Source organism: Antechinus flavipes, chromosome 4 (assembly GCF_016432865.1).
Source record: "Antechinus flavipes isolate AdamAnt ecotype Samford, QLD, Australia chromosome 4, AdamAnt_v2, whole genome shotgun sequence".
Classification (NCBI taxonomy): Eukaryota; Metazoa; Chordata; class Mammalia; order Dasyuromorphia; family Dasyuridae; genus Antechinus; species Antechinus flavipes.
The window spans coordinates 338,103,572-338,116,202 of NC_067401.1; the positions used below are offsets into that span (position 1 = coordinate 338,103,572).

The 12,631-nt window shown below is 32.3% G+C and overlaps 1 protein-coding gene across 4 annotated transcripts in view; it reads left to right on the top strand.

Annotated features, from left to right (window-relative positions):
* The window catches only part of PCMT1 (protein-L-isoaspartate (D-aspartate) O-methyltransferase), a 93,384-nt gene that overhangs the window by 60,291 nt on the left and 20,462 nt on the right, over positions 1–12,631 (top strand). For all 4 annotated transcript variants that reach the window (XR_007953653.1, XM_051997932.1, XM_051997930.1 and 1 more), the window contains exons 2-3: positions 8,602–8,706; positions 10,067–10,098. Coding sequence is in view for 3 of the 4 variants with exons in the window: in XM_051997932.1 (XP_051853892.1) it covers positions 8,602–8,706; positions 10,067–10,098 (137 nt within the window). In the remaining variant the exon portion in view is untranslated. The remainder of the gene's footprint in view (positions 1–8,601; positions 8,707–10,066; positions 10,099–12,631) is intronic.

Genomic DNA, 12,631 nt, shown 5'->3' on the forward strand with positions numbered 1-12,631 from the left:
CTTAACTTTTTTTCCTTTTTTGATCAACTTTTTGAAGTTGAAGTTTTTTTCCATTGTTATTCTTCTCTCCCATATCACCCTTCCATCTTAACGTCCAGTTTTCTACTCATGGATTTCTCTGTAGAATGTAACTTTTTTCTCAATTAAGAGAGATTTGTTTTCTTTCATTGCTTCTCCCATATTGAAGTAGGAAAAAAAAAAAAAGAAAAAAGTCCTTTTTACAAATGTGTATAGTTGAGAAAAAATCTGCATTGGCCATGTCCAACAATATGTGTCTTACTTCATCGATTATCCCCTCTCAGGAAGTGGTGGCATTATTTCTTCATTGGTCTTCAGGAGTCATGATTGGTCAATTGTGTTCATTAGAGTTCGTAAATTTCACAATTGTTTGTTTCTACAATGATATTTTATAAATTATTCTTCTGGTTTTACTCCTTACTCTGTAATCATTTAAGCCTTTCCAGATTTCCCTGTTTCTCCCTTTTATCCATTATTTTTACATATTTTGTTGAATATTTTCCTACACCAAACTCTGTGCATGTGCACTCACACACACAGCTTCTGCAGATTTTCAGCTGTCCTTCGTTTGCCTCAGCTGAGTATGTTCATCTGAAGCTTTTGTTCCATCCTCCCTTCCTCCATGTTTTTTGTATACTCTTCTCATAAGTAATCCCTACTATGCAGGATAACAAGTTTCTTTCCCTTTGTTTCTTATTTCTACACTAGTAGATTGATTTTATCTTTCCTTTCTTCTCTTAAACCCTTTGAACAGAACCAACCCTCCATTAGGACCTCTATTTTTCTTATTCCATTGCCACAATACCCTTTGAAGACATTGTTTCTGAAATGATACGTGTTTCATCCAATTAGAATGCATTATTGTATGGAGTTCATTACTCATATTTTCCTTGCTATATTTCTACTCTGGACTTTTCAAAGGAATGTATTAAAGCCATCTTTTCCATTAAAGGTTCATTTGGAATGTTAGTATTTCATTGTTGTATGTTACCCTCTCTCTGTTCAGTTACTTTGCCTTTTGTAGGTTCATCTTGCCTCCTGTGTTTGGATTTCAGAATTTTTACTCAGCCCTGCTATCAGTCAGTTAATAAATATTAAAGATACTCTGTTAAGAAGATAATAAGAAAGGTTAAAACCACTCTTTATATCAAGGACCTCAGTCTGAAGGTAGAAGAATACAAAGAGGATAAATTAGAAGCAATCAACAGAGGGAAAGCACTAGAATTAAGAGAGATAGAGGAAGATTTCCTGTGGAAGGTAAAGATTTTTAGCAGGAACTTGAAGGAAGTTAGGGAAGCAGGAGGCAGAGATGAGGAAGGAGGCCATTCAGGCAAAGGAGAACAGACTATTCCATTAGTTTATTTTTTTTTTTTTCCTATTTTGAACCATATTCAGCTTAGTTCTTGACTGGTTCTTTGGACTTTGGATCCGTTCAGGAACTATTTTTAATCTCTTTTTTGTATTCCCAAAATTTAGCGGTACCTGGCAAAAAATGGTTTATTGAATTGCTTATATTATTTTTTTCTATGACCTAGATTCTGGATTTTGGCTGTGACATTTCTAGGACTTTTTTTAGGGACTTCTTTCAGTAAATAATCATTGGCTTCTTCATTTATGATTTCTTGAAACGTAGCATCTAGACCCTTTTTTTAGGATCATACTTTTCAGGGAGTCCATTGATTATTAAATTTTGACTTGTTTTCTCAGATCATTTGTTTTTAGTAGGTGGTAATAGTCTCTTTTTATATATTTTTTTTAATTTTGTGATTTTATTTTAATATTTCTTGTTTTAGAGAATCATTGATTTCATTTTGGTCTATTCTGATTTTTAGCAAATCCTTTGGACAAAGTATAGCAATTTCTATTTAAATTTTTTCTACTTTCAATTCTATACCTCAGAACTCTTATTCCATCTTGGTTCATTTCCTCCCTACCCGTAGGTGGTTCATGTAGTTCTTATGAAAAAATCCATTTTTTCCTTTGAATCTTTGTAATTGTTCTGTTGTTACTCTTCTATACTGGATTTTTTCTGTATCTCTAATTTGGATTTTTTTGTATATTCTTTATGGCAGTTTGTCTTGTGTGTCTATTCATATTTTTTGCTTAGTGGTTGAATTAAGAATTTGCAGCAGGATCTTGAGATCTACTTTTGGGTGGGGGGATGGTTAGGCCTTTTTTGGCCTCTTCCTGGATCAGAAATCTAGCATTGAGCTCCCCTTCCTATATGTCTTTACCAAGAGCCCTCTTGAAGTTTTTAGGGCCCCTTCCCCCCCATTACCCCATTTTTCAGGTTCAAAGTGCTGAATTTTCAGTTTCCTCAAGACCTGAAAATGCTGAGGTACCCTGATCTGTGCACACTACTAGATCCAGACTGATTGCTGTTGCTTTTGGTGCCTTCTAAAGTTGGGGTTATTCATTTACAAATTTAGCACTTTCTTGTGAGAGTCTTCTACTTGTTGATAATGGTTGCTGGCTTTTCTGGCAGGGTCCCCTTTCCTATTGTCTTTAGGCTTTTGCTAACATTTTTTTATTAGGTAAATGGAATCATCTACTATAGGTTCTTATTGTGAATGTATTGATCATTGTTTGGTTTGGTGCTATTTTTAGGTTTTGTTAGAATTTAGAAGTATGTGGGAACTGGACCTTATGTTCAAGTGCCCATGTTGGATAGAAGTTCCTTTTTTTTCCTTTAATTTTTACTGATGCTTTTTAATATTTTTCTCTTTGAGAAGTAGGGAACTATGTACTTCCATTGGTTGTCTGGGACCATTATTAGTATTTTAGTTAATTTAGAGTTTCACTTCCTTATTGTTCTTCTGGCTTTATTTCACTCTAATCATAAAAATCCTATCATATTTTCCTGAATCCGTTATGTTTGTTAGAACTCATTGCATAGTAATATTCTGTTATATGTATATAACACAATTGGTTTACTATAGTCAGCGAGCACCCATTTTGTTTCTAGTTCTTAGCTACCATAAAAATGCTGCATATTTATACACACTGGAAATTTGTTTCTGTCTTTTATCATCTTGTGGGGATCATTAATACTCAGGAGTGGAATTGCTGAATCAATTTAAATGAAGTTTTAGTCATGTTTCTTGCATAGTTTTAAATTGTTATCCAGCATTGTTCAACCAATCCATAGTTCCACCAATAATGCAATCATGTGCTTGTCTTCATATGTAGCCACTTGTTTTTATATTTACTAGTTTGGGAGGGGAGGGGCTGATAATTAAGACACAGAAATTATAATTTGCCTTGCTTTATTAATGATTTGGAACATGTTTTCATATGGATATTTATAAATGCAATTCTTTTTGAAAATTGTTGCTATCTTTTGACTGCTTATGGAGGATGATAATTAGCATTATTTATTTGTATTAATTTCCTTTATATCTTGGATATCAGGCTTTTATCAGTGATGTATGTTATAAAGGTTTTTTAAAATCACGTTAGTTTCTTCTTTTTGGATTGATTTTGCTTGTATAAGAGTCTTTACAGTTTAATAATTGAAATTTTCTATTTTGTTTTATGACTTTTATCATAGTTATAGTTATTGTTATTGTTATAGTTAAGAATTTTATTGCTAGCTCTAGTTGCAACAGTATTTGTTCTCCTTTAATTATTTAATGGAAATGACTTTGTGTTCAGATCTTGTATATGTTGACAAGCTTATTGTAGTATGTGGTGTAAGATGAAACCATTACTGTAATTTTTTTCTTTTACAAATAATTTTCTTCTTTTTATATTACCTGCATTTCTCAGTATATTCCTTTTTCTCCCTTTCCTAGAGGATCATTCTTTATGAATTCCTTAAGAATCAAAAAGGGGGAAAAAACAGTTTAAAGTACTATATCAGACCAATGTACCAGAAAAGTCTTATATTATAGTATTGCTACAGAGGAATGGAAGTGCCTTTTCATATTTCTTCTTTGGGATTGTTTGAAAATCAGTTTTGCAGAATGAATTTTTGATTGTTATTTTTTACATTTGTTCTTAGTGTATATTTTGTTTTTCCTAGTTTTGTTTACTTTGCATCACTATCAGTTCATATCTTTCCATGCCACTTTGTTCTTCATATTCATTTCTTATAGCATAATAATAATATTCAATTATTTTAAAAATTCAACTTAGTTGCCACTTGATTTGCTATTAGAAACGCTTTGGTAATATGGATATTTTGGGATAAATATGTAAATACCTAATAATGGAATCTCTGGGTCAAAGACTATGAGCATTTTAACTATTTTCTTTGATTAACTCCAGTTTTCCCCCCACCCCCCACCCCCCACCCCAAAGTGGTTGGATCAATTCAAAGAGCTAAGTCTAAATCTATCATAAGTGCTCCTGTCTTTTCACAAACCCTCCAACATAGACTATTCCTGTCTTTGGTCATCTTTGCCAATTTGCTGGGTGTGCAGTGAAACCTGTTTATTTCTCCTATTTTTTTTAAAGTGATTTATAGCATTTTTATATTATATAGAACCATTATTACAGAAGTCTTATTTTTGTAAAGAATTGAAATTTTGTGCATATCCCCCATTTTCTAAACCTAATTTATGTCAAACCCCAATTGCTCTATTTTCTAGCTGTTCCTGACAATTAGGGAGACTTTCCCCCTGTAATTTATGTACTTGGCTTTTTAAAAACTAAACTATTGCTCTTAATTGTATCTAATTCTTGCTTATCTAAATGTATTCCATTTTTATAATTTTTATTTTTTAACCAGCACTAAATAGTTTTAATATGATTGCTATTTTATAATATCGTTTGAGGTCTGGTTGTGTTATACGCCTTCTTTATTATTTTGTCTTTTCATATTATTTCTCTTGAGTTCCATTCCTTTTTGTTACCCCAAGTGAAATTGTGTTCCTTTTTTTAGTTATATAAAATATTTATTCTCTTGGTAATTTGCTGTGATACTGTAATCTTTACAGTATTTCCACATCACCATTTTATTGTGCCTTGGCCATAAATTTAGAACCATTATTACAGAAGTCTTATTTTTGTAAAAAATTGAAAATTTGTGCATATCTTGATAGTTACCACCTCCTCCTACCAATTTACCATTTAATCTACCTTATTTTCATTTCTTTATTCCCCAGTTTGACATTTCTGCATGAGCCAAGCAAAAATAAATGGAATTGTTACAATTTTGTTTTCTTTAGAGATGCAGATTGCAATCCATTCATTTCTGGTTATCTTGTGAAAACTCTTGTCCATATCCTTCCATAAACTTACCATAGGGGTCCCTTTCAAGGCATTAATTTCCTTATTAATAACCAATCTAGGATACCATAGGAACACTTTGACATACTTGTCATCTCTCTTACCATGTGACTTGGACATCTTATCTTCTTATACTTCTGATGCTATGTTAGCGCTTTAGAGTTCTCCATTGGTTATATATTATAACCTGCTCACATATGTACTCTGTACTGCCCTTGATTTTCAGTTCTTAACAGATTCTTATATTCATATTTACTGTTACATGGCAATACTGATAGAATGTTGGCATCAAAAAGATGGACTTTTATTTCCAGGAAATGCTTAGGGTCCTTATTGGAGTTGTACAACTTTCTAAAGGGTGTACTCTTCTATCCCTGTGTAACTGTTGGGTTAACTCAATGTCTATTTGTACTCTATCCCAAATACATACTGATAGTCAAGCTGCATGGGGTTCAAATTGATGTTATCTTCATCCATTTGGTCATTCTTATATGTGTGATCAGATCAAAACCCATGAGGACCTATATTTCTTCATCCTTTTTCAGAATTGCTATATGTGCCAATTTCCCTTTTTGAAATGTCCTCAGAGTTTATTTTTGTGAAAATTCCTAAAATATTTGTCTATTATTTTTCCCAGAGTAAACAACAATCATCATTATCAAATATTTACTTATCTATTATGTTTGACTCTTTAAAAGTTCTGAAAATGCAAATTGGACTCAAATATGGTTGGTTACTTTGTACTTTCTAAGTTTACCAGAGATCTTTTGCCAAAATCTAATGACATTTTCATCGGTTCTAATCCTTGATTTCTTTGCAGTCTTTGACACTATCCATTACTCTTTTCTCTTGCCTGCATCCCATAGGTTTTGGTTTGTTGTCGCATTATTGTCATTCTCTTGAATGAAATTATGGATTGTTTTTGTCATTTATTTGTTTGACCTACTCATTCTTTAGAATTAGATTATTTAATTTTCAATTGGTTTTTAGTCTATCTTTCCCTGGCCCTTTATTGAATATAATTTTTATTGCATTGTGGTCTGAAAAGGGAAGCATTTAATATTTCTGGCTTTTTGTATTTGATAGTGAGGTTTTTGTGCCCTAATATAGTCAATTTTTGTATAGGTGCCATGCACTGCCTAGAAAAATGTGTATTCCTTTCTGTTTATTCAGTTTTCTCCAGAGGTCTTATCATATCTAGATTTTCCTATTAACCTCCCTAGTTTCTTGCTTATTTTGTGGTTAGATTTGTCCAGTTCTGAGTGGGAAAGGTTGAGAATCCCCTGCTAATATAGTTTTGCTGTCTATTTCTTCCTGTAAGTGGCATAATATCTTCTGTAGGAATTTGTGTGCTCTACTACTTTTGATGTATCTACATTTAGTATTGTTACTACTTTGTTGTTCACAGGACCCTTTATCAAGATGTCCTTTTCTTCCTTCTATTTTTCTTGCTTTATCTGAGATCAGAATTGCTACCTCTGCTTTTTTTTTTTTATTTAATCTGAAGCATGACAAATTCTTTTCCAGCCTTTTCCTTTTACTTTATATGTGTCTCTCTGTGTCACATGTGTTTCTTGTAAACAACATATTGTAGGATTCTGTTTTTAATCCACTCTGCAATTTGCTTCCATTTTATGGGAGAGTTCATCCCATTCATATCCATAGTTATGATTACTAGTTTTGTATTTCCCTCCATCCTATTTTCTCCCCTGTATATATTTTTTAACCATCTCTTTGATATGTTGAACCTGTTTCTCTAGATTTTTCAGCTACTCCTCTTCCTTGGTTCTCCTATCTTACATGTTTTATGGCTCCTTTTCGGTCTTTTATGTTCACTGTGGGCATCCTCCATCCTTGGCTCTCTTCTTCCTCTAAACTAGTATCATCAGTGCCCATAGATTCGATTATCTCTCTGCAGATGCTTTTCAGATTAATTTGTCCAACCATGATGTTTTCCTGAACTCTAGGTCCATGTTGTGAACTGCTTTTTATATACTTCCTACCCAATATTTCATAGGTGTCTCAAATGAAATATGTCTGAAGTGTTTTCCTTTCTAAACTAACCTTACTCCAAATATTCCCTATTTCAGTTGAGAGTACCAAGTTTTGCAAGTCCAGATGTTACCCTTGACTCATCTCTTTCCCTCACCTCCCAATCTCCTACATCCAGTTGCTTGCCAAATCAGCTATATCTCTTCAGCACAATGCTTGGTACATAGTAGTTAAGTATGTTGACTGATTGATGTCATGTATCCATCCATGTGTCTCCTCTTTGCTCATATCCTCTTGAAATAAAGTTTCAAGACCATAATACTTTCCTTGACCAGATTGTTGTGGTTTTTTAAATAGTTTTCCTGATTCATTTCCTTTCTAATCCACCCAATTTATAGTTGCCTAATTTTTCTTTTCAAAATAATTTTTGACTGTGTTACTCCCCTATTAAAAAACCATCAGTGGCTTCCCCACCCCCCCACCCCATCCCCTGGAACTGAGATAAACTTCTTCACCTGGCATTCACAGCTTTCCAACAATTTGCCTGCTACTATGTTTTTTAACTTTATTTTATATTAATCCACTTCTTGATGTCTCATAGTTCATCCAGATTAGACTGTATGCTTTTGCATAAACTTGTTCTCTGTGCACTGCCTCTTTACCTCGATGCCTCTTCTGATCTTTTTTTTGTCTTTGAGACTGCTCATATATCACTTCCCATTTGGTCTTAAGCCTTTCCTGAATATCCTAACCTCCTTGGTGTTAGTACTGTCTTTTCTAATTACTTTGTATCTACTAATCTCTGTTGAATTAAATAATTTTTCCTAAAAAGTAGGTGAACAAAATTTAAAGCCTTTTATTATATGAGATTTTTTGTTGATTATATTGTTGCTTCTCTCTTCTTGATTTCAAGAACAAACATATTTATTTTGTGGTCTTCCGTAATTCCCACCCATCTGCAGTATAAAAATTAAATTTATGTATATTCATAAAACTCTTTATGGAATAAATATTACAGTGAGAAATTAATTGCTTATTAAAGTGTGGGGAACTGGATTTAGAGAAAGGATCTGAGAGATTATTTAGCTAAATCCCTCATTTTTGTGTGTAAAGAAATTGAGACAACATCTCACAAAACAAAATTTGAATCCACCACTCCAGTTACATGTGTTAAGTCAACTGAGTTAAATCATTTAAATAATTTTAAAAGCTAGTTATCTTATTAATATGTTATAATTTACTTAGTCAATATATACACTTTCCCCCATAATGCTGATGAAAAATTATTTTTGCTTTAAAACTCAATGAAAGGAATCTTAATATTTTTATTGTAAAATTTTTTGCATTACCATATTTCAGAAAATGGAATAATCAAGTCAGAGAAAGTATTTGAAGTAATGCTGGCCACAGACCGTGCTCACTATGCAAAATGTAATCCCTACATGGATTCTCCACAATCAATAGGTAAGCTTTGGGCTGTCAGAAAATTTTGTTCTTTAGTCATGTATTCTTATATGGTAGTTTTTCCAGGTGAAAAGATTCTTTGAGGACTCTGTGACTCATCCCCTTGCTACATTTGTAGTTTGAATTTTGTTCCTAATCAGATCCCATTAGCCAAACTATTTGAAAATTTTCTTTGCTCATAGTCTGATATATTTTTTTTAAATCTTCTTTTTAAAATTTTTAAAAAAAAATATTAAGGTTTTATATGTGAAAACTTTTGAACTTTTTATTGCATATTTACTGACGTAGGGTCATTGGTCATATCGCTTAGAATTCTCTTACATACCACTATTAAAATTTTTATTTTAGCAAATATTTAGAAGACCTAAGAATAACAATAGTTCTTATCTTCCTCTCTGCTTCTTTTATTCTGCATTTTTTAATTTTTGCTTGTGTTTGTTTTTAGAAAGTTCCTTACTTACCTCCTTCTCTGAAGCAGGTTTTTGCTGAACTGCTGAGCCTTGGCAGTAGGCGCCTTTGAGGCTTAGAAGCGCTTCAGGATTCTTTCCACCAACTGCCATGCTTTCTTCTTATGAAGCATTGTAACTCCCCGCAGAGAAGATTATGGGGAGCTTCTGAACCCTGAAGGCACCTGCTACCACAGCTCAGCGAAAACTGCTTCAGAGGAGGAAGCAGGTAAATAGTTGTGGAGGAAGCAACTGTGACAGAATGCAATCATGCTGAGGACAAGATTGTGTAAGTTGATAAGACAGAGAACCAGACAGACTTTGCAAATTCAAGATAGTGCTATAGCATTTTGAGGTAATATAATTTTAAGTTGCTCAAATTTCTAGCTCTATAAAATGATTTTTTCTTCTATAAGTGTGTGGAATATGAAGTAATGAATTGAATTTGGAAAAGTTGGTCAGTGATTTGTAGTCATTTAAGTCAGTATTTATAATTTTGAGAGGAAAGTGAGCAAATTTTTTTTTACTTTGCAAAAATGGATAGTTTTTTGAACAGTGAAATTGTTTTCATTTGTCATCATGGTAACAAATCAGAATGTAGATTTTTGTCTAATGTTAATTTTTGCTAAGTTGTTTTTTGGAGCAATTACACACACAGTAAGTTGTTAAAATTTCTTTCCCAAGGACAGAAAAACAAAATTAAAGTGGTTATTTACAGAAACTGAAAGAATTGTTTGGGCAAGGTATTATTTTTACTTTTAAAAATTAAATTTTCTTTCCATTTCCATCATTGAATAGGAAAAAAATGCCCAAACCTTTGTAATAAAAATGGATAGACAAGAAAAACAGATTTCTGTCTTAAGCTATTATTTTTTGTAATTGAACATAAAAATAGTTTTCTCCTTGTTTTACAGGTTTCCAAGCAACAATCAGTGCTCCACACATGGTAAGTTTAAATTTGATCATCTTTGTAAGTGAGTTAACCTTCAATTTTACTATTTTTAGTGTTTTTGATTTGAGAATTGCCTTAAAATTTTTTGATTTGTTATGTGAAAATTGTACTTACAACATGTTAATAGTATCACATCATTTTAAAAAAATAATAGTTGTTAGAACTTTTGGTTTTAGCCCTCATGCAAAAACTTACATAATTTATATTTAGAAATATAATTTAGTTGTGTGTGTGTGTGTGTGTATTTGTCTTTGTGTGTGTGTGTGTGTATATACGTATATATATCTTTTTATACACACACATATACACACATATTTATTTATTCATTTTCTATTTTGCTTTTATAATAGCTTAAAACTGCACTAAGATTTCTGGTACAATCCTGTATTTTTATGTTTACTTATTCTCTCCCTTATTAAGCTCTTTGTGACTAGAGTCTTTCTCTTCTCTTCTCTTCTCTTCTCTTCTCTTCTCTTCTCTTCTCTTCTCTCTTCTCTTCTCTTCTCTTCTCTTCTCTTTCTCTTTCTCTTCTCTTCTCTCTCTTCTCTTCTCTTCTCTTCTCTTTCTCTTCTCTTCTCTTCTCTTCTCTTCTCTTCTCTTCTTTCTCTTCTCTTCTCTTCTCTTTTCTCTTTCTTTCTCTTCTATCTTTATCACTTAGTACCGTGCTTAGCATGCAGTAGGCACTTAGTAAATATTTGTTTGTTGATTAGAAGTGATATAGTGCAAAGGATAGGGTAATTATCAAATTTGGGGGTTAGGTGACTTGCCTCAGCTAGGAAGTGTTAAGTGTCTGAGTGAACTCAGATCTTCCTAACTTCAGGCTGGTATACTCTATCCACTGTATCTAGTTGCCCTGATCAAATAATTTTTAAAAATTTGATATCTGTATAATTTATCATATTTTTGTCAGGAAAAAAATTTATTGGGAAGGGGTCAATTACTTTTTACTTTTCTGTTACACTTGTATATATATATGTATGTGTATGTGTGTGTGTGTGTGTGTGTACACACACGTATAAGTTTATAGACAATTATTCAAATTACGTTAACTTGTAAAATGGGCTTTATTCTGGGGAATTCAGTTTCAGAGAGGACCTGTGTCAAGTGCTTCAGTACTTTCTAATTTGTGTCCTTTGCTCTGTATGTGTTGTATTTTAGAAAAATAGCTACTTTGATACCTAGTCAAATTTTAGATTGAAGCAGTACCTCAAGTTTAAAGATAAAATCCAGAATGCTCATCACTTAAGTTTAAAGACTAGTTTAACTATAGTAAAAGGGCAAAATTTAGAAGTTAGCTAATGAACTCAAAATAATATATAAAATAAAATGCCTAGATATGCCTGCTTTTTAGTATGGGAGAGTTGCAATATTTCCTTAAGGAAAGGTTTAGTGTCTAGCTCTTGGTCTCTACTACCCTACTGGGTATTTATATAGGATACCTATGGTCTATTTGTAATTATCTGTGTTAATTTAGTAATCTGTTCATGGAAAAAATGAATTAACCTCCTAGCACTATTCTTTTTTCTTTTTTAATTATAATAGCCTTTTATTTTTCAAAATACCTTCTCATATCTTTCAGTTATATTTTAAAAACCCAGTACCTCTGAAGCTTGTAACATTGTTAACTAAAAAAGGGTTCCTACTTGTAAAACTTCCATTTTCTTTTTTTTTTGGTGACATTTTGCCACTTAGAATCTATTAACTTGAACTTCATTGATTTATTTATTATATGACCCTGAAGGTAATATTTATGCCTAAATGTCATTTCAAAAACAAGAGATAATGAACCAAAAGTAATGTTTATGCCTAAATGTCATTTCAAAATATAATGAACCAAAATATGTGATTAGTTAAGACACACATTCATCTAGTAGTAGCATAATTAGCCAATGAGTATTTATTGACTACCTATAGTGTTGAACACAAAATTCTAGTGTTATCAAACATATATATATTGAAGATAAGAAATCTAAGGTTCACTTGAAATTGAAATTATTTTCTACTCTTTTATAGATACAGGGATAAGTACTGGATCTGTGATTTTGTTCCTTCCTTTAATATAGATCAGCACCTTCTCTGCAACTTAATGGCTTTTCTGCCCAAGAGTTATAAGGCTCACTTATAACCTAGGACTTTCTGACTTTGAGACTAGATCTCTTCATTAAGACATAGCTGCACATATTCTTTTATATTTATTGAAAATTATGGACGTAGGCCATCATTAATGTCTCAAAAGTTCTAAGAATGTTGTCTACAGGTTTTTAGCTACACTTTAGGTATGCTAGATTTTTTTTTTTTTAAATTTTTTATTTAATAATTACATTATATTGACACTCGTTTCTGTTCCGATTTTTCCCCCTCCCTCCCTCCACCCCCTCCCCTAGATGGCAAGCAGTCCTTTATATGTTGGATATGTTGCAGTATATCCTAGATACAATATATGTTTGCAGAACCGAACAGTTCTCTTGTTGCGTAGGGAGAATTGGATTCAGAAGGTATAAATAATCCGGGAAGAAAAACAAAAATG